The sequence below is a fragment of the Bos grunniens genome, chromosome 14, assembly GCF_055505025.1.
Source record: "Bos grunniens cultivar Pamir isolate PY7600 chromosome 14, Bosgru_T2T1.0, whole genome shotgun sequence".
Taxonomy (NCBI): domain Eukaryota; kingdom Metazoa; phylum Chordata; class Mammalia; order Artiodactyla; family Bovidae; genus Bos; species Bos grunniens.
In genome coordinates this window covers 51,519,580-51,542,865 of record NC_141178.1, presented here as the reverse complement: position 1 = coordinate 51,542,865, position 23,286 = coordinate 51,519,580, and the positions used below count along the sequence as shown (strand labels likewise).

Below are 23,286 nucleotides of genomic sequence, written 5' to 3'. Positions count from 1 at the left end.
AGTACCCTAGAAATGACCGTTTTAAAAATCATATTTTATTTCTAATGTACCTAATTTGTCAGAAATCTGCCTAGAATCAGAATGCTCATGGCTCACCTAAGGTACTTCAACATTGACAATATATATATGAAAGTACAGATAACACTTGCCACCTCTATTCACATACTACTACTGTTACCCATCATTATTAAAGTAATAATAGCAGCAACTAAGCACATACTACTTGAATCTTAATACCAGCCCCTTTATTTCTATTACCTACCTTCATAAATAACCTGCTGGGGTGTTCTGTAATATCCACTGAATAGAAGAGGAAACTGAGCCTTAAAGAGGTATCGTGATCAGTTTCATAAATATTACTAGGAATGTGCTTATGTAATTTTGTTGTTGTTTAAATCCTTGTGTCTGACTCCTTGTGACCCCATGGACTATGTAGCCCACCAGGCTCCTCTGTCCATGGGATTTCCCAAGCAAGAATACTGGTGTAGGTTGCCATTTCCTTCTCCGGTGCTTATGTATATCAAAATATTAAAATTATTTTATTATACTGTAGGTAACTGCTACTGAAACTACTAAAGGTAGGTTTTAGTATTAAGAAATGAGTTCTACTGACACTTGATTTGCTTTCTCTGGATGACATAAAGAAAGTGTGAATTCAAAACAAGCCAAGCAAGGGTTTATTTACAAGGAAAAAGATTAACACAAATTCAAACTTATAGGAGGTAAGTCGTTTTAATCCAGTTCATTGAACATCTTTTTTAAATGTTAAAAATCAAGGATAAAAATATCAAAATTTTTGTCTTATTAAAATTAGGAACATTTTTAAAAATAAAAGGAGTATACACACCACAATTTTAAGAGGTCCATATTTTTTCTCCTGAGCAGCAAGCGCATTCTTAAAAGGAGTAGGAGTCCTTGGTGTGGTACCCAATATAGATCTTCTAATAGTAGGTGTTCTAAACCTGTCCAATCATTCAGATATTTGTATTATAGTCAAAATTTGATTTCATGTAAGTTAAGGAAGACAAAGCCATCATAAAAGCACACACTGAATTTTTCTTGTATATATACATGCTTTAAATATTCCAAGACTTTTAAAATTTGCCTGCTTAAACTATTCTTATTCCAATCATCTTAAAACAGAAAAAAGATTGATGTAGAAATAAGTACTAAAAATGTTATTTGCTTAAGATCAAACTTCTATACTACCTTTAGCTGATTTCTAGTCTCCTAGGGATAAAATTCAAGGTTATGATTTTTTTAAATTCTAAATCTCATATGAAAAGGATTATGATAATATATATAAATGGACAAAAAGTTAATCTACTTTTGAAACTGCTTCCAATTTTCTTCAACACAATTATTTAGTATCTACTTACCCTACATTTTCCTTTTGATCTTTGGGGGTTGTTTCCTTATGAAGAGGAGTTGTAATGAGAACCTTCTGCCCACAAATAGGGGTTGATGTGAATGAAGGATTTTCTATATTAATTTGTTCATTTCCAGGACATGTGTTGAAAAACTAAAAAAGAGAGTGTAGAGACAATTTCTAAAATGTCAAAATCCTACACAAATATGAAACTGATTAAATTTTCAAGTTATTTCTCCACTCCTTTCAGGAAAAGATACCAATAATAATATATTTACATTCCACTCAATAAAAATAAAGTTCCAAGAGGGCAGGAAATTTTATTTTGTTCATTGCTGCCTCCCCAGCTCTTAGAACAGTTGTTTAACACCTAACAGGTATTCCAAAAATAGCCATTTAACAAAAATCCAAAAGTAACAAAACACAGTAAAAAATTTCCAAACAGTGTATCTTATCAAATGAGAATCTATAGAAGCCATAACTAGCTGCTTTGCTAAAGGTAAGTTTTGTACAATGGTATAACTGAAAAAAAGTTTTATGATTTTATTAATAAATGATCTTAAATGCTCCTTTCTATAAGAACATATAGAATTCAGAGTAAGTTTGTGCTGTGCTGTGCTTAGTCGCTCAGTTGTGTTCGACTCTTTGCGACCCCATGGACTATAGCCTGCCAGGCTCCTCTGTCCATGGGGATTCTCCAGGTAAGAATACTAGAGTGGGTTGCCATGCCCTCCTCCAGGGGATCTTCCCAACTCAGGGATCAAAACCAGGTGTCCCCAGGCAGATGAGCAGGCAGATGCTTTACTGTCTGAGCCACCAGGAAAGCCCAAGAATACTGGAGTGGGTAGCTTATCCCTTCTCCAGAGGATCTTCCCGACCCAGGAACTGGACTGGGATCTCCTGCATTGCAGGCAGACTCTTTACTAGCTGAGCTACCAGGGAAGCCCCAGAATAAGTTTAACTAATAAGAAATACAGCTGTGTGGCAAATGTGCCTATTTAGAACACAGTTCAGAAGCTTTGAGCAGCCAAAACTGGTATCATAGAGTCCATTTTCCAAATGCCACAATTTACACATTGGATTTTAACTTACATACAATTGTGAAATACTAATTTTTTTTGGAACCAACAGATTAGAAGCAATCATAAGAAAAAGTAGAAACTGCTTTAAGGCTACTTATAACTGAAATGAGTTCTAGCTCTATCACTTCTGATGCCTGCAAGTCACAGTATAAAATCCAAGCTCTTTGCTATGGAATATACATTCTTTATGGGCTTCCCAGGTGGCTCCAGTCGTAAAGAACCCACCTGCCAATGCAGGGGATGCAGAAGACTTGGGTTCAATCCTTGGGTTGGGAAGATCCCCTGGGGGAGGAAATGGCAACCCACTTCAGTATTCTTGCCTGGAGAATCCCATCGACAGAGCAGCCTGGTATACTACAGTCCACGGGGCACAGAGTCAGACACAACTGAAGTGACTTAGCACACCTCAGCACATCACATGGTCTTTATAATCATGCCTCAGCTTCTCAGCCACTTTTCATCTTAGAATTTACTCAACAAAAATTGCAGGTATGCAAAACTCCAAAAACAAAACTGCTAGTATGCTCAACCCAGGTTCACTTTCCTCAGGACACTTTGTAACTTCTGAGGGTGCACTGGGGGTGGGTGGTAAATTTTCAGAGAAAACAGTGGCTGTGTAGTTACTGCCAGATATTCATCTTCCCAGCATCAAAATATACCTCCAATAATATCCCAACAGCCTCCAAGTTTACTTGGCCATTAAACTTCCTTCTTCTTCCATAAAACTTTTTCACCTCTGTCAATATACTTTAAGCAAATACCAGCTTCATCTCTTTCTTACTGATCTTGGACAAATTGCTTAACTTCTGAATTTCATTCTAACTACCTCCAGAGGTTTTTTTGAAAGAGCATTAACTAAGATATTATAAGAAAAGCATTTAGCATACAGCCTGGAATATGGTGTTCATTAAGACAGACAGTATTATAAAATCAAAGAAACAGTTTGCCCCCATATAAGTACCTGCTGCTTAAAGATATAACTACAGGAGAAAGCAGGTTAATTCCTGACATCCCTAGATGACCTTCTGACACATGAAATTCTTCTAAGAAGCAGTTGTCTAGGAATATATACCTGGTACTTCTTGAATAGTCAGTCAGGAAACTGGCTCTCTGTCTCAGTTCTGCCATTAGATAACTGTGGGCAAGGCATTTTTCCTTTCTGGGCCTACTTCCTGATGAGTTCTACAAACACGTGGAACTACGTATCTAAGACATCCCTTTCAGCTCTAAACACTGTAAGATAAAATGCAACTACTTCACTTCCCGGGATGCTTTTCTGATTTATCCCAGCTCAGCACTCTCCTATATACATCTGATTACAGTATACATTTTTATGTGTTACTAAAGCAATGAACTAAATGCTAGTATGGATATCCAAGATCTAATTCAATCGAGCTCATCAACAGTTGAAAACATGAACAAAAATGACACGACTACCTGTGAAGGAGAAAATGGTAGTGTTTTCACCGGTGTGTGCTTTAGTGCTGTGTGACCACCGTCGTTGAATGAGCTGTCGCCAAGCTCGCTGCCCGGGGACTGGCCCACTCGCATTCTTCTCTTCTTTCTGAGGATGGTTGGTGGAGTGCTAAACTTAGCCACACTTGGGGAGGTCAAAGGAACAGCCTCGCCGTCTGCCCCATTACAACCGTTTCTTTTCCCTTCGAGTACAAGACTGACGTTAAACTGACATTCCATGGCACCTTCGTTGTGCTGAATTCTCATTAGTTTAACTGGGGTGGACTTGACAGGCGAAGCAGCAGCATCAGAAAGATCGAAGCTAGTAACATCACTCCATGCTACAGGATCCTGCAACAGATTAAATTCTTAACTAAAATTATTAATATTATAACCTGGTTACGTCTAGTCTTGAACATAGGATGATGATTTCCAGAGTTAATTAACTACCCATTTTTATCCACAGAAATAGGCTTTCCTTGGTTCCTCTTTTTTTTTAAGCAAGACCATCTGAGAGGAACAGATTATGGTTTTACTACAACTCCAATTTGGAACATTTCAAAATAACACTTCATCTAATTCAGTAGCTGAAGCTTATTACCAAACTACTTCAAATGAAAGGAACAAATTACATTATTTTCATAAAACAGTATAGTTTGTCATAAAATTCCACATTCTATTCTATCAGAAAACTTTACTCTCTATTCTACATCTACATAATCATTTGGTAATATGTATGGCTTCCCTGGTGGCTCAGATGGTAAAGAATTTGTCTGAAATGCAGGAGACCTGGGTCAGATCCCCGGGTCAGAAAGATACCCTGGAGAACGAAACGGCAACCCACTCCAGTATTCTTGCATGGAGAATCCCATGGACAGAGGAGCCTAGAGGGTTACAGGCCATGGGGTCGCAAAGAGTCAGAGACGACTAAGTGACTGACACACACACACACACACACAAACACATATGGAGTATCTTCAAAGTGGTCACACACTGTGATTCAAAAATTCAATTTAACCTAAGGACATAATCATGGTTTTGCACAAAGCTTTTTACACATATTCTTTAATTTGTAATACTGAAAGAACAACACCAGATAAATATCCAATAATAACAGTACGTTTGGTAAATAAAATTTGCTACATTTATATGATAGAATACCATCAAACCATTTATATTCAAGTTTAAAAACAAGTTAAGAGAACAGGGACATGATCACGGTATAATGTGGGAAAAAAATTCACAAGCATTAGTGCACATCTGAGTTTAAAAATACATGCATGCGTATGTTTTATATGTATAGAACAGAGCCTGAAAGGAAATACATCAAATTAACTCTAGATTTATGGAGGGTTTTCATTTTCTTCTTTAATTTTCTCTACTTTCCAACTATCTCAACTTGTATAATAAATACATACATATATTTTTTTGCCAAAAACCACTGCAAAATATCAGAACAGAATTAACCATTAACAAGGTAATGTGCAACATAAAATTGGTGAGTATCCATTAAACTGTTTCTGAATATGAAACCACATATCTAAAATTGAGCTTTTTGATAATTTCACAATTTCAAACTTACAGATTCAATAAGTTCCAGAGTTTCTGCAAATTCTGGGATGGTCTGTAGAGAGGACAGCACAGCGTTTGCCTCCACGGCCAGGAACTTTGTAGGTGAGTTCTGCTGAGCAGACACAGTCTGATTTTCATCCATACTATAAAACTCACTAGCGTGCTCCTCGAGGCTATTTAGAGTATTAGACATGCTGTCATCCATGAGGAAACTACCAGGCCAGCTAGAAAAGCCTCCAGGTTGCTGAAAATACAGAAGAAATCTGAACATTACTTTTCATTCCCAACCTAAGCAAAAATGTGGATTTTTAAGTATGAATTTTTCTAGGACAATATACTTTGCAACATTTCAGCTAAAAATATAGTAGCAAATATACCATCTTTCCTTAAAATTGACCCCAAATTTTTTAAAATTAAACCTCATGTTGACTATATTTCTTTTGTCTAACTCACATTTTTTTTTTAAACCTATAAAGTCATGGTGAGATAAAACTAGTATATATATACTACAAAATGAGGTCCAAACTCCTAGAATCTGACTTTTCTCTACCTTTCAAACTTCATCTCCCAACACAAGCCCTCTTCCCAGGGAATACGGAATACCCAACTGTAGCACCTGCAGTTTCTGCTGAGTTTTGGTCTTTTACGCTAGAAAAAGGGAGCATTCTCTTTATCTAGAAGGCTCAACCTACTGACCAGGAAAAATTCCTATTCCTCATTGAAGATACAGTTCAAATACTGGAAGTACTCCATCCTATTATACACTATTAACTGTTTATAATAATGTCCAAGTTCATCTCTTTTGCTAATATATATTCACCGCCTGTCTTTCAAGACTAAGCTCAAATAGGAATTCTTCCAGGGAACCCTTCTGACTACCTAAATCTCAATCTTCTATGAACTCCCATAAAACTGTGTGACTTATTTTATCACACTGTTTCCCCACTGCAAAGTAAATCCTTTGAATTCAGGGACTGTGCCATTTTTCTTGATCTCGCTAGAGATGTACACTGGCCAATTTACTTATCTTTTTAGCCTAGTTTTCTAGTGTCTCATAACAAAAAACAAGAAGTGAGATCTTGAAGACCCATGATTAAGAAACAAAACATAATCTGAGAACTGTTAAGAATGGCAGATTCTAAGAGCTTCCATCATTAGGAAAAAAAGGTTTTTTTCCTTTGTCTTTTTCTTTTCTTTTGGTTTCTATATTAGACAATGGATGTTCACTAAACTTAACAATATGTAAGTAAAATCAAGATGCTGTACACGTTAAGCTTATACAGAGCTATACTTAAAAAAAATAGGAAAAAACCAAGAAGCAACAGGATGTAAAGTGTACAGCATGGTCCAAAGAACCCTCTGAGGTGATGAAAATGTTCTGCATTGGAGGCTGCTCAACATGGGCGCCACCAGCCATAAGAGCAGCAACAATGTGGCTACTGCAACTGAGGAGCTGAATTTTTAAATTTTGAATTAAATGTGGCTAATAGCTACCATATCTTAGAGAACATATTGCTCAGTCCATTGGAAGCACTCCAATAAACAGTACCTATGACTATTAAAATTAAAAATCACTAGAATGTAGTAGATATTTACAATAGCAAAATGTTAAGTCTCGAGTTAAGGTGAAAAAATAACTTTCCAGCATTGTTTCAAAACAAGTTCCATCTATTTTAAAGAGTCCTATAAATAAAAGAAATTAAAGCAATCTTATTTCACTAGCATAGCCACCTTCTGAGTTTACAATCACTTTTTGGAGATAACTTCCACACCATATGCATTTCAACTTAGTTTTCAGGCAGGAAAAAGATTCAAAGAGGGAGCTTACTAGGCCCACTGGCAAAACGATAGATTTTTTGTAATCGCATACATCTGATTCTGAATACCTAGCAATTAATTTCCAGAGTTAATACAAGGATTACCAGGAATACATCTAGCACATCTACAACAGTGGAATATAATGAATACTCAGAAAAATGGCAATCATTATACCACATAATTGTCTAGAATAAATACTTTATATGAGTATAGAATCTGTTATACTGGGTGCAGTAATGTCCCTCTAAAATCACCAATCTCCTTATTCAACCAGATCTTTATGACAGTGGATTTTAGATAGCAAGTCTAAAAAAAATAATTAGTAACTTTCTCCCTTTTTAATGCAAAATAGCAATTCTTTTAGTTAATTATATTTTCCTATTAAATTACAAAATTACACTATTATCAAAAATTTTAAATATGCTTAAACCTGAATATATTATCTATAAATGTGGACCCTCTAATCATGGTTATTTATTTGCAGTTTCTTAATAAATCTGAAATTAACTTTAAGTATACTTCAGGTATCCCTATTTGCCCATGGTATTTGTAGTTTCAAAATAAAAATTACTTTTCCCATGGTATTTATCTCATCTACTACAATTAACAAATGTCATTTTTATTAATACCATCTGAAATGATTTAAAGACATCACCAGTTGCCTCATAATACTATTTCAAGCCCTGAGGTTATTCTATTTAGTAATTTTGTATTAGTTCCCAGTCACTCTAAATATAGTGTCCCCTGACTTGGCCTCAGATCAAGAAAAACACTTTCCTAAATGTAAAAAATACCAGGATATTAAACTTTCAAAATTGTCATTTAAATACAAACTTTTTTTCTTCCTAGCACAGCCTGTTTAACTTAGCTAGAATCATTATCATTTATCCTGATTTAATATTCATAGTTGTTCTCATCAACCAAATCTCAGACAATACTTTTCATACCTGATAACCAAAACCCACTTCCACTGAAAGATTTCTTTAGACAGCATAAAACCTAAATGTTCCCTTTTCCTATATTTAAAATATTATTACTTTTTCCAATTTACTGAATTTGTGTTCTAATACAGTAGACAAGAAAACATTTTCAAAGGGAGAATAAAAATAATTTTGAAGCACAGAAATCTCTGTACATATCTAATTAAATTCCTTAAGTTTCTTTTTTTTTTCTATTAAGGCCATTATCACATGGAATGTCTAATAGAAAACAAAGCCTAATTAATCCACACATTTTCACAAATACACATATTGAAGATTATATCTTGTTTGTTTGATATTATCAAGAAGCATCTTAATACAAAACACTGTAAAGTATGTTCCAAGAGATGCACGTCAAAAACAGGCAACTTCAAAGTTGCAAATTAGAAAAACTATTTTCAGTCCGTACTAAAATCTGGAATCACAATGAATATGCTTTCTACTTGCTGGCATATAAAAGTCAGTGCTGATTAAAACTATAAAAGCATATAAAGCACATAAAAGATTCTAACAATAAAATCTAAACACTTTAGATTATTTCTTACTGATGGAACTCGTTTTCTTCTAACTTCATTCTCAGCCGACATAAGAAGCAACTCAAGTTCCTTTATTTTTTTTTCCTTATCAGGATCTTCATCTACAAAGGGTTGCTAAAATGAGTTAAACAAAAGAGAAAAAACAGATTATTTACAAAATTGCTTTTTTATTATTATTAATGTTCTCAGTTTTATTTTCTTTTATGCAACATAAAGTCTATTCTAATAAAGCTTAATACTACAAAATCCCAAATACTCAGTATCACACTTCTTCTGGGACCTAAAGAGGTGCTGGTAAATATTTTCAATTTAACAGAAAGGACTTGGGAAATTTAAATGCATGAAAAAACTTACACTATATCACCTAATCAATTTAAAAACTTATGTGTGGAATTTGTTTTAATTTATTGAATCTGAACACATACATTCTATCCAGTTTAGTAAAAATATGTTCATTCATAACTTGAATGTTCTAAGTTAGAAGAATGAAAGAACCACCTCACTGGTGTTGTGAACTACTTTACATTGGTACAGTTTATATTTCTCAAACACACTTAAAGACTTTCTCCTTTAATGTTATAATACTCAAAATAAGTAGATCAGATAGTATTGCTTTTGCCGCAATTTTATAGATGAGCAACAGGCGCTATTAGAATTTGAAACTGTTTGAGTGTTTCCTTTGGGGTTTGTTTTTGTTTTTTAATAAATAAAAAGTTACCTGAATAAAGGCAGAAGAAGCCTGAACATGTTCTACACAATTGCCTTCAGGTGATACATACTGATAGCCTGGGATCTAAAAAAGTAATTTAAAATTAATATTATTTATATCATATAACATATGATATTATATGTTTTAATATATAACATGATATACATTATGATATATATAACATATATATATCATATATAACATATGATATAACATGTAACACTATAAATTTTTAAAAATCTGAGGCAAAGACAAAAGCTGAATAAAATATCAACATGGAACAGTAGCTCTGTTAACTTTGAGTATTTACACATATAGTAATTTCTTAAGAGCTCCATCTTATTCTTAAAATCTATTGACTAAAAGGCATAACTCTTAGCAAAGACCTATTTTCCCCTAAATGAAATATGAGAATTACTTGGACTAGATTTATCACCCAATCAGTCTACTTATTATCTACAATATCTACCTAGTGTTTTTTAAAATCTGCTATTAAAGGATTGCTCTATCTCCTGGAGAAGACAAAGTATTTGTGTTTTATCATTCAGGGCAAAGGACTGATTGGTCCATATGAAGCACTTATGCAGCTGGAGACTAAAGCAAGTCTTCAATATTCACATCTCCTACTCCTACCACCTCCCCCCCCATGCCAATCTCAGTATAGGAAGATATGAAAACAGAGGCTGCTTCTATTATTTGTCTCAGAAAAACAATCAGAATCACTCATGTATTTTTAATACTTTGACAATAGACAATGAATTATTCTGTCTCTTTTCTAAAGAATCTGTAATAAAGTTTTTGAAGTTGCATGCAAATTTAGTGTGCAGTGGTAGGGAGAAATTTGAGAAGAACCTCATAAGATTTTTTAAAACCTTAAAATCTAATAAATATAAATAGGAAATTGTCTATCTTCCATAATGGCCTATGTAAATCACTAATGCAGAAGCATTATGTATAACTTCTAACACAGAACTTAATTTTTACATTTGATTAATATCAGTTATTGCTCAACTTCCAATGAATTAGAAACATCTTTCTCAAACTTTTCATTTTAACCTGTGACAGTACTTCATACCAATCCATTTTTTTCTTTCAAGTCAAAATTAGAATTAGCTTTTCAGCAGTTTAAATAACTTGAACTATGAATACACAAATCTTTCAAGAATCATTCAAAGGTAAATAATTCTTAAAGTACAAGAAATACTCTCACATTCTAATATATTCTGATTGAGCGTATTAAACACTCAATTGGCCCCAAATAATTTAAAAAATTATCCTGTGAGTTAAAAAAAATAAATTTAAAGATAATCTTTAAGGCAGAAGCAGAATGTTCCAGTTTATGCTGCTGAAATTTAGGACTCTAAAGAAAAATGTAAAGAGACAACAGAAATCTTAAGGTACTAAGTATCAGCAGATAACTGTACTGTCTTTGCAAGTTTTCCTATTTGTAAATTAAGATGTCACTACCTTTTTAAAGAGGTTCTTTGAAAATTATGTCTAAAAAAAATAATGTCCATTTAGTGGAATAAAGTTAAATCTGGAATAAAATTAATAAAATTAAATACTAACCACAGATTGTTAACCACAAGCCAAAATTTATCTTGCAGTAGATACTTTTAAGCCCTGACTTAATCTTTACATTCTATGTGACAAAAATTAAGAACTGCTCAACATGAAAAATGGGACGACAGACAAGTAAACAGGGAAAAGGTAAAACAAAGCTCATGAAAACTCCTCATTTCTTGCAGGTAGGAAAATGCTTTGAAAGGAAAACAGAGCCTGCCCTATGATGAATGTGGGTAATCTGCAATGAACCGGTCTAAACAAAGGCTGAATTCACTCTATCAGCTAAGGGATGAGGGAACAGCAAAGCTGAATGCCCAAGAACCAATTATTTACCACACACTCGTAAATGATGGCTTGAAATATTTTTGACTGTTCTCTCCTTTAAACCATTATTCATATACACTCACCTTTTACAGGCAAGCTATACTACAATCACGCTAAAAATTTTTTAAAAGAAAACTATAATCAATATTAAAGCACAAATGATCATTAGCTTTGAATCATGAAGATTCAGAGAATGACAGGAAATGTACATACTAAGTTTCATAATTAGATACTGTAAAAATGATATATAAAAGGAAATATTTTAATGAATTTGTTCCCAAAATATTTACCAATCAAAACAAGCAGAGATAAACTTCCACTAATGGAGAAAGAAATGGCAACCCACTCCAGTATTCTTGCCTGCAGAATCCCATGGACAGAGGAGCCTGGCAGGCTACAGTCCATGGGGTTTCAGAGAGTCGGACATGACTTAGCGACTAAACAACAACAACAATGGTTTAACAGCTAGTAATGGTATATTTTTTCATTTTGGAAATTTAAATGTCTGTTTCTCTTAATACATTTTGTTTTTATCCTACTAAGAAACTAAACACCTTCCCAAAGAGCAACTAAAAAAGATATTTAAACAAAAAAGTATTAAAAATATGTGCCTGAACAGGTATGTAAAATTGATTCTGGGTTTGCAAATGGTCCATAGTTGCACAAGGTTTGTGTTGAAGTTTAGATGAAGATCGTTCTGATTTTATTCCATCTTGTAAGTAGCCTTCCTGCTCCACTTTTCTCCGCATAGTAGAATTCCAATGATTTTTGATAGAATTATCAGTCCTAAGAAATTAAAGTGTATATTTTAAAAAGAAAAAGAGGACTCCATAGATTTTTAACACCATATAAAGTATACAAAGTACTTAAATTTTTACAACTGGTAAAATTAGATACTTTTTTAAATTAAAAAAATATACTGTATGTCTGTATGTCAAATACATTTCTAAACACTGGAGATAAGGCAATAAGATAAAGTCCCAGCTCTCTTGGGGCTTACATCTTCACAGGAAGCATGGTAGCAGGGAAGGAGGGAAGAAAAGAAAAACAAAAAAAATAAATAAGAAGAAAATCATAGAACAGTCTTTTGGACTCTGTGGGAGAGGGAGAGGGTGGGATGATTTGGGAGAATGGCATTGAAACATGTATAATATCATATATGAAACGAGTCGCCAGTCCAGGTTTGATGCACGATACTGGATGCTTGGGGCTGGTGCACTGGGATGACCCAGAGGGATGGTACGGGGAGGGAGGAGGGTTCAGGATGGGGAACACGTGTATACCTGTGGCGGATTCATATTGATATATGGCAAAACCAATACAATATTGTAAAATTAAAAAATACAATAAAAAAAAGAAAAAAAAAGAAAAACAGTGCAATGCAGATCATTTAAAGTAATAAGAGAAAGTGAGTAACTACAGTAATTTTGATTTTGAGCAATTTTGAGGGGACAGTGAAGCTAAAATCTGAAGGACAAGAATGAACTAGTCATACAAGAACAGAAAAAAAAATTAAAAAGAGCATTCCAGATAAAGAGCATAACAAGGGCAAAAGCCTTGAAGCCAAGATCAAATATGGTCATAAAAAGACAGAATTCCAGTATTCATCTTCATTTCTTATCAACAAAACTCCTATGGAAGAAAAAGTTCATTGGCTCCCCTTTTACCTAAGTCCCCCTTGTAAAAATGGAAGCCTTCAACCTACAGCTACTTATAGTATACATTTTAAAAAATACACAAACATTTACTGAGAACCTACTTTATGCTAAGCATTAAGCTACCGTTCTATGGATAGTAAATATGTATCAAAGACTGAAAACATGAGAAGTTCCTCAACCAGCTTCAGTAACTTAGATAAAAAAACTTAACACTAATTTCTCTAAGACAAATATTGCTCTGCAATATATTGCTCTACATTATTTCACAAGTATATGAAGATTAATTAAGAATATATAGAATATAGTGCTCTATCTCCAAGTTCCATCAGGAAAGGAGCTCAACTTTAGCTGACCTGATTCCAAGTTGTAAAACTACCTTCTAACAAAAAGATACGAGAAGTCTGTTTTTCCTTTACATAAAGCCAATAATTGACAACAGATGGGCACTCCAATTGCTAGGTAAATATAGGATGAACTACATGAAATAAAATGGTGCTATCAAGTCTTCTGACTTAGGACTAAATATTATCTTGAGAACCTACATGAAATGGATCATATCTGCTTGGTTATGTGGGTGAAGGTGAGATTTATCTTTTTTTTTTCAGTCTCTTATCAGATTGCCTATGATGGGCATCACATTCTGAGTTAATGTTTATTCAACAATAAAAGTATTTTATTTCTGTAAAAAAAAGGATACATGTAAATGCATTTAATTAACTACTATGTACTACACAGAGACTACAACAATAAAAAACAAGTGCACACCTTCTGAGTAATGGATTTTCCCAAAATTGCTGGTCTACTGTACTACAAATGGCTAGGAAGCATCTGAACCAATGCAATGTATAGTGTATATGTAGCCCATCACTGCTCCTGATGGAAACTCCATATTTTAGCCACATGGATATATATATACTACTCAGGATCTAAAGCACTGTTTAAGAACTGAATTTTCTCTAATGCACTTTCAGAGCAATTTATTTCAGCCAGTGTATTTGTTATTCTCTGGTCTTATGCAAAGAATCCAATATGAAAGAAATCTCTTCAACTTAGATTCCATTACAGCTTAGTTTGTAAAAAGACTGCTTGATTGGCACTGATATGTAACCATAATTTGGGGGAGTGCATTAAATGTTTACATAATCTAAAGGTCTATCATTTTGTTGCACAAATTACTCCTATAAAATATTTTGTTAAAAAAGTAATTATATTCCTTCCCACAAAATACACTACAAATATCACAAAGGTTTGCTTGTATTCTGCAGTCTAAATTTTAATTATAAATAAAAGTCATGGGGTACCTATAAATATATTTAATAGTAACCATAATAAAGATCAAGTTTAAAGTACAGGAAAATATATATTCATTTGTATAAGTACCTTCCAGGAAGTAGTTTGGCAATTTCTGCCCAACGATTTCCCAACCGCTTATGTGCTTCATAGATAATCCTGTCCTCCTCTTCTGTCCAGGATGACTTCTTTACCTCAGGATTCAGATGATTATGCCATCTTTCTCTACACTGCTTGCCTATTCTTCCTTTTAAATGTTTTGCAATTAAAGACCATCTTTTTGGCCCATATTTCTGAACTAATTCAATAACCTAAGAAAAAGAAAAAGAAAGTTTAAAAAGTATGATTTTTTAAAAAATAAATAAGTCATGCGGATATACTGTACTATACAGTACAGTAGCTATAGTTAGTAATACTGTATTGCATATTGAAAGCTGCTAAGAGAGTAGATCTGAAAAGTTCTTACCACAAGAAAAAATATGAATAACTATGTACAGGGATAGATATTAATGAGATTTGCAGTGGTCTAGAAAACTCAGCAGTGGCCATAGGACAGGAAAAGGTCAGTTATCATTCCAATCCCAAAGAAAGACAATACCAAAGAATGTTCAAACTACTGCACAATTGCACTCATCTCACAACAAAGTAATGTTCAAAATTCTCCAAGCCAGGCTTTAATAGTACATGAACTGTGAACTTTCAGATGTTCAAGCTGGATTTAGAAAAGGCAGAGGAACCAGAGATCAAACTGCCAACATCTACTGGATCATCGAAAAAGCAAGCGAATTCCAGAAAAACATCTACTTTTGCTTTATTGACTACGCCAAAGCCTTTGACTGTGTGGATCACAACGAACTGTGGGAAATTCTTAAAGAGATGGGAATATCAGACCACCTGACCTGCCTCCTGAGAAATCTGTATGCAGGTCAAGAAACAACAGTTAGAACTGGAGATGGAACAACAGACTGGTTCCAAATGGGGAAAGGAGTAGGTCAAGGTTGTATACTGTCACCCTGCTTATTTAACTTATATTCAGAGTACATCATATGAAATGCTGGGCTGGTTGAAGCACAAGATGGAATCAAGATTGCTGGGAGAAATATCAGTAACCTCAGACAAGCAGATGATACCACTCTTATGGCAGAAAGTGAAGAGGAACTAAAGAGCCTCTTGATGAAAGTGAAAGAGGAGAGTGAAGAAACTGGCTTAAAACTCAACTTTCAGAAAACTAAGATCATAGTATCTAGACCCATCACTTCATGGCAAACAGATGGGGAAACAATGGAAACAGTGACAGACTTTATCTTTGGGGTCTCCAAAATCACTGCAGATTGTGACTGCAGTGATGAAATTAAAAGACGCTTGCTCCTTGGAAGAAAAGCTATAACCAACCTAGACAGCATATTAAAAATCAAAGACATTACTTTAGCAATAAAGGTCTGTCTAGTCAAAGCTATGGTTTTTCCAGTAGTCATGCACGGATGTGAGAGTTGGGCTATAAAGCTGAGCACCAAAGAATTGATGCTTTGAACTGTGTGGTGTTGGAGAAGACTCTTGAGAGTCCCTTGGACTGTAAGGAGATCCAACCAGTCCATCCTAAAGGAAATCAACCCTGAATATTCATTGGAAGGACTGAAGCTGAAACTCCAATACTTTGGCCACCTGATGCAAAGAACCAACTCACTGAAAAAGACCCTGATGCTGGGAAAGACTGAAGGCGGGAAGAGAAAGGAACAAAAGAGGATGAGATGGTTGGATGGCATCACTGCCACGATGGACATGAGTTTGAGTAGGCTCCGGAGTTGGTGATGGACAGGGAAGCCTGGTGTGCTGCAGTCCAAGGGGTCTCAAAGAGTTGGACACAACTGAGTGACTGAACTGACTGTCATGTCATATATATTATGTTGTACATCTGAAACTAATATATAAGTGAAAGTGAAGTCACTGAGTCATGTCCCACTCTTTGCGACCACATGGACTGTAGCCTGCTAGGCTCCTCCAACTGTGGGATTTTCCAGGCAAGAATACTGGAATGGGTTGCCATTTCCTTCTCCAGGAACTAATATATAATTATATCCCAATTTTTATTTTATCTATTGTTTTAGGCCACCCCCTATAGCATGTAGGATCTTAGCTACCCAACCAGGGATCAAATCAGTGTCCCATGCATTGGGAGTGTGGAGTCTCAACCACTGGATCGCCAGGGAAGTCCCACATACCTCAATTTTTAAAAAGCACTACCTTGATAGAATCTTAAAACATAACTCAAGAATGCTATTTTAAATGCATTAAATCCAAACCACAAGTATAATTAAAAAAAAAAAATTTTGCTAAAAATATTCCTTCAGCATTTGCCAAGTTCAAAAATTGATCCCAAACTTATCTAAATACAAGGTATTAAAGAGACCTGTAAATTAAATTGTTTCATACAAAATTAATATGAAATAACAGTAAAATGTTGAGACTTAAAGATTTTCTACTCTTACATTTTTTTTAATGCTTAGCTGAAAGCCAAATAAATCATTTTGGAAGCAGGAAGGATTTATAGTTACTGTCTATTCATTACTTTCTTTCTCAAACTGAAAGGATATAAATCACACATTTTAAAACCTACCATTGGCTACCAAGTAAATCAGATCAGTTCTGAGCCTAGTGAATTTTTTTTTTTTGAGTGGCAGTAAAAATGCTCTAATTTTCCAACTACATTAATAACATGATGCCATAAAGAGCATGAACTAAAGGGTAATTCTCAGAAGAGGACAGTAACTCTCCCATTCTTCTCATACTTTCATAACACAAAGAATTACCTTGGTTTTGAATCCTCTAGCTCTCTGGGAACACGATGATAAGATATCTGTCTTATATGGGAGCCCATTTTAGGTTAAGAGGGAAAGTTAAAGAATAACTTCCTTATACCTCAAGTTTTCAGATAAAATAAGAATAAAATTAAATTGTTTTTAAAATGCTAACTGAATTTTCAGTAAGAAACTATGCCCTAAATGTCGCTAACCTAAGCTCTAAAAAGGTGACTAAGCTGACAGTATTTTTTATTCTACAAACCAAACTTGCAGACAGCAAAAGCTATATTATATTACAGTTGGTTCGACTCAATTCTGAAAAAACTACATCTCAAAATACTCAATTTTCAATGTTAGTGCAAGCAGTCCCCAGAGAACAAATCCAGGTGATTAAAACATGTATTTATGTGACCCAAAACCAATGTATTAGTAAGGAAAAAAAGCAAGTCCACCTACACAGTGAAAATAAAGAATATGAACGTTACCCTCTGATCTTCTTCTTTAGTCCAGGGACCCTTTATCAATTCTGGATTTAAAACTTTCTGCCACCGATGTTGGCATTGAAAATCAGAACGATTCTGAAAGAATTTAGATGATTTTGTTAATGAACAACTGTCTTCCAAACTTTCACAACCTTAAGAAGAAAGTTTCCAGGAATAATATATTCAATAGCATTCTCTAAAACTGCAGTATTTATTTTATATGCCTATTATCCCAATTCATTTTTAATTAAAGTTGTCAGCATTGCTTAGAGTATAAATAAAAATTATATATTTGAAATTAAAATTATTTATCTCTATACCCTGCCTGATAACACAGCAAAAAAGCAAAACAACACAGATATTAACATAAAGAAATGTGCTGATGAATAAAAGGGAGTAAACAGACAACTAAACAATGTAGACGTACAAACTCAAACAGCATAGCAGCCTGGATTCATAGAGTATAGCAGTACCTAACTCTACACAATTAAAAAAAAAAACCCAAAAGGCACTACTAGACTACTGCATGGCATTTAAAGGATGTTTATAAATGATAACTCCAAGTTATCAAGAAAAAACTAAATATATCCAGATTGATATACATTATATATCAGTTAAATATTTAAGCACTGAAGTTCAAAAGGAAAATGAAATTTACCACGGTAAAGCCTTATGTAGAAACATATCAAACTTTAAAAATTATTAATAAGTGTAGCCTTATTTTTAGTCAATTCATGACCTAGTAAGTCCGGTGTATTACAAGGATAATACTAATAACACAACTTTTCTTTTAGTGATTTAGTTTCTAAAGATATTAGTTCATATACAGGATTACAGATAATTTTGAAGGACATAAATACAAATACTGTATTTAACCACAGGTCTCTCCTGATGCCTAGTGGACTTGTTTTTATTCATACTGAGCGTCTTCATGTATAGCTTCGGTACATCAATGCTGATTCACTTTAAGGTTATCATTTTCTCAAAATAATCAGGTTGTTCTTGTACGTCCTTGTAGCATTTCTCTGTTGACTCTATTTGCTGTTATACCACTGAAGTTAAACTGATAAAGCTAATGTACGCAGCTTTTCTAATTTAGATTCTATTTATTGAACATGTGCTAAATGTAAGGCACTGTGCCAAACATCCTATACGTTACTTCTAATTCTCACAGCAACATAGCTTCTTCTGGTTTTATTAGTTACCAAAAGTATTTCAATAGATTTAACTTCTCTCAAAATGTTTTAACATTGATTAGCAAATATTTATAAAGCCCTATCCAAAGTTGGTATCATTTTTGCTTTAGGTCAGCCATCTTTTTAGGTCCCCAGATAAACTAATTACTAAAAAAAAAAAAAAACAGACTTTCTAAGTTTCCAACTGTAGGAAGAGCAGAACAAAACAGTTGTTTTTAGGACAGGAACCTAAATCTAAAATAACATAGACACATTTCTGAAAAACAGCAAATGTAACCCCTTGGCCTAAATCATTAGTGTTAGCAGTATGAGAGAGTGTTTCACTTACTTGAAGATGACTAGCAATTAGAGTCCAATCATCAGTTCCATGTTGTTCAACCAACTTCTTTAACTTGTCATCCTATTAAGACAGGTTTATGAAAATGAAAAAGCTTTCCCTCACCCTATTCCCCTATTCCTAAATACACTGTCCAATTCTTTCACGTTATATCTGGTGGCCATTTTTAGAAACACTGAAGCCATTATCACACATGTTCTCCCGTTTACTAAACTAATTCTGTCAGTCTCAACATCAACCCACTCTTTATGTATGGTTGAAGAAGAAAAATGTGCAAGTTAGCTGAGGGATAACTTTTCTCATGTTGTGTTTTTAAGTATCTTTAATACATATCTTATTAATCAAGAAATACAAGTATGGAATTAGTAAACCATATTACACATAATCACCTCGTCTCTTGTCCATTTTACTCTGTTCCAGAGTTTCTTCAACCCTTTTTGTTGTGGTACTTCATAATCATGATCAGCATACTGAAGGTCATCATCCTCATCCTCACTGAAAACAACACAATTTGAAATCAAGATTTTTATTTAAATATGTGACTTCAATCACTAAATCTGAACACATAGATACAACTAAATAAGCCACTCAGACTAGCAGACATATGTCCAATGAGATTATTCAAGTATAAAAATATTAACAGTCACAAAATGGACAGGAGCTATAGTGCTTACTGATACCAGAGGAATGAAGCTAGATATGTCAGCAAGGGCCAAGTGATAACCTTTACGTCATGCTAAGGAGTTTGGCCTTTATTCTTAATCTGATCTTTAACCTACAGAGTTAAAGGAATTTAAGTAAAGGAGCAAAAGACAAATATCTTGTGTTTCAGAAAAAAATCACTGGCAGGAATGTGGAGAGATGGAGGAAGATCAATTAGTGATCTTTCACAAGAATCCAAATAAGAAATTATTAGGGCCTGGCAATGATAATGGTAAAATACAAAACACAGTCAGTTAAAAGACATAATGTAAGATATGAGCCATTTACAACACCAACAGCAAAAAAGTTAAAATATGTAGAAATAATTTGAATATACAAGATCAAGATATAGTAAACTACAAAACACTATCAGGAGACACAGAACAAATGAAAAAACAATCAGACCACATTCTTGGGCATGAAAACAATATTACAGAAGTCCATTCTCTGTAAATTAATTCATAAACTTAAATTAAATGAATAAAAATACCAATAGATTTTCAGAGGAACACAGACAAGCTGATTCTATAGTTCATATAGAAAAACAAACAAGCAGTAATACCCAGAAAAGCTCTAAAAAGAGAGAGAGAAAGAGAATTAGCACTACCAAATACCAGAAAATACTGCAGAGAAACAATAAATACTCCTCAGATCAATGGAACAGAATATTCAGAAAAAAACCTCACATGGGAATTTCATCAATTATAATATCAACCAGTGTGATAAAGATGGACTTTTCAACAAAGGTAAGACAGTGGGTAGTTATTTTAAAAACAAACCTAAAGTCCTACTTTAAAATAAAAGAATTCAGATGAAGCAAATATTCTACACTTTTAAAAATGAAAACATAACAGTACCTATTACGGTGAAAGTGAAAGTGTTAACTGCTCAGTCCTGTCCAACTCTTTGCAACCCAATGGATTGTAGCCTGGTAGGCCCCTTTGTCCATGAATTCTCCAGGCAAGAATATTGGAGTGGGTTGCCATTTCCTTTTCCAGGGGATCTTCCAGATCCAGGGATTGAACCCGGGTCTCCTGCATTGCAGGCAGAATCTTTACTGTTGGAGCTACCAGGGAAGCCCTATTAGCCCTATTAGTTCTACCTTTTAGGGTAGAATTATTTTTTATATCCTTGAGTAGAAGAGATCTAAATGGACAAAAACCGAGAAACCATAAAAGAATAAACCAACTAAGGTCATGATAGTAGCAACAGAAAGACACATAAAACTGAGAAAAAAGTATAAACAAAAGGATTTTGTTCAACTGATCAATATGAGACATGGGAAGAAGATTCAAGGACAACTCCAAATTTCTGGCTTTGGAAACACAGAACTATCTGCTGAGATAAGGAGTAGAAGGAGAAAAAGAACTTTGGGAAGGAAAAGGGAATGAGGAGAGTAAGTAGTTTGAACTGATTTCAAGGTACTTGAGAAATACACAGGTGGATACTACATGTATCTACAAAGCATTGTCCAGTAGAAACATAATGCAAGCCACCTAAGTAATTTATTAGCAACCACAGTTTAAAAAAACAGGTGAAATTAATTTTAATAAGAAATAATACTTAACCCAATCTATTTTTAAGTGATCAATTCAACATGTAATCAACATAATCACAAAATGTTTTACATTCTTTTCTTCTTAAGTCTTTGAAATCTGGCATGCATTGTCCAGGAGAAAAGAGAGCCAGAGGCCAAAGAGAAAAATAACAAGAAGATGAAGCTGATACAAACAGCCCGGGAGCAACAAAGTGAATTCCTAGCTTCAGACACAGGTAACCAGAAAAACAAAAATAAAATTTTTTAGATGTAATAAAATAAAAAGTACACAGCAATTCAGACTAGTAGTACATCAAGAGCTCAACAGCCACATGTGACCAGTGGCTCTCCTATTTGGCAGAGCAGATCTTGAAGATAACTGGGCATGTGGATCTTCTGCTCATCTCTAGGTCTAGGGGATACTTAGTTTTGGCAATCACTAGCACACAGACAAAAGTTAAAGCCACGAGAGCACAAAACTCTAGAAAAGAGAGCAGGTCTTAATGATAAACTGAATTAGAGAATTCTGAGTAGTCAGTGGACTGAACCAAGATATGAACATCTGAAAATAACATGAGCTAATATTTATTTAACCTTTCTGAGTAACAGACATTGTGGAAAATGAAGGCCTAGATTTAATATATACTGTTTACAGAGCCTTTGCAGGAACTTCTAATTTCCTTGATTTGTCAATTACATCTGACCAAAAATTATCTGACCAAACAAGATACCAAAATCCCCCAACTAGCTATGACACCTAACTGCTTCTCTAGTTCAATGCACGTCAGTATTTCAATCCTTTCTCCCCTAAAGCCAATGCCTATTTAATAATCTGCCAGTCCTACATTTCCATATATGATTATTTTGATAAACTATGCTAAAAATAAAAGCACAGGCTTAATTAAAGAAATACCTGTTATTTGCAGCCATCTTCAGCTATCGGAAATATCACCTGATTAATGATGATTAAATTGTTAAGTTGGAGATGGTTCAGGATGCAATGACTTCATAAATTTCTAAGGCGGCTATTAAACCTGATAAAACACCATACCGAAGCTTACTGTCCACTATATGCACTCATGGCATCTATGCTTCCCATCCAAACAACTCAGGAGTGCAAAGACCACGTCTAATACGTTCACCTCTCTGTACCAAGTCCGAGACTTGACCATTCAAATAATTGTAAAATTACTGAATGATTGCTTACGCTTTCACCTCCTCCAACTATTCTGTATTCCAAAATTACCTCACTCTTTCCCAACCCAATCAAAACTTCCACCTCCCTCAATACAGGTGATCTCAAATTGATATGAGAGAAAAAAAAAAAAACAACCTTTTTTGTTAAACAAAATACCTCTAGGAGGAGGTGAAAAATACTCCCATAAAAAGAACTTTCAAAATCCAAATGCACCGCCAAGTGGTAGAATTTTAAGAAGCATAAACCTGCTGAAACAAATGTAAAGAAAATATTCAGTACAGAAAGTGTTCTTTGAGGTATCTACCAATACAGCCTAACCTTTCCTACAACTGTCCCCCGCAACATTAACACTTCCAGCCTTCCCAAACAGCCCTCAGTTATGGTTTTTACAGGTTCCCTCTTTTATTCCCTTTTCTCAGACCCCAACAGCTTCCCCAACAGCATATTTTAAAATTATGGTTTAAAAATTAGGTTATTTGAAAATAACTTTAAATTTGGGGACTCATTCATATAAACTTTGATTATTCACAAAAATACCTACATTAATCTGTACAAAATTCACTGTAAGGTTCTTAACAAAACATTTTAAAGATATGCGTCCAAAAATGTTGTTTTGGTCAAAAGACTAGTTTCCAAGGAATGATCTTCCTGAAAACGTGTTCATTTTAACTTTAAAA

The 23,286-nt window shown here is 34.2% G+C and overlaps 1 protein-coding gene across 3 annotated transcripts in view; it reads right to left on the bottom strand.

Moving 5' to 3' along the window:
- MYBL1 (MYB proto-oncogene like 1) overlaps window positions 1-23,286 on the bottom strand; it is a 37,426-nt gene that overhangs the window by 7,982 nt on the left and 6,158 nt on the right. For all 3 annotated transcript variants that reach the window (XM_086336753.1, XM_086336754.1, XM_086336755.1), the window contains exons 2-12: window positions 19,562-19,667; window positions 19,164-19,235; window positions 17,643-17,735; window positions 14,450-14,670; window positions 12,023-12,197; window positions 9,531-9,605; window positions 8,822-8,926; window positions 5,489-5,722; window positions 3,889-4,257; window positions 1,380-1,522; window positions 848-962 (exon numbers count right to left, since the gene is read on the bottom strand). In XM_086336753.1, coding sequence (XP_086192879.1) covers window positions 848-962; window positions 1,380-1,522; window positions 3,889-4,257; window positions 5,489-5,722; window positions 8,822-8,926; window positions 9,531-9,605; window positions 12,023-12,197; window positions 14,450-14,670; window positions 17,643-17,735; window positions 19,164-19,235; window positions 19,562-19,667 — 1,708 coding nt within the window. The remainder of the gene's footprint in view (window positions 1-847; window positions 963-1,379; window positions 1,523-3,888; window positions 4,258-5,488; window positions 5,723-8,821; window positions 8,927-9,530; window positions 9,606-12,022; window positions 12,198-14,449; window positions 14,671-17,642; window positions 17,736-19,163; window positions 19,236-19,561; window positions 19,668-23,286) is intronic.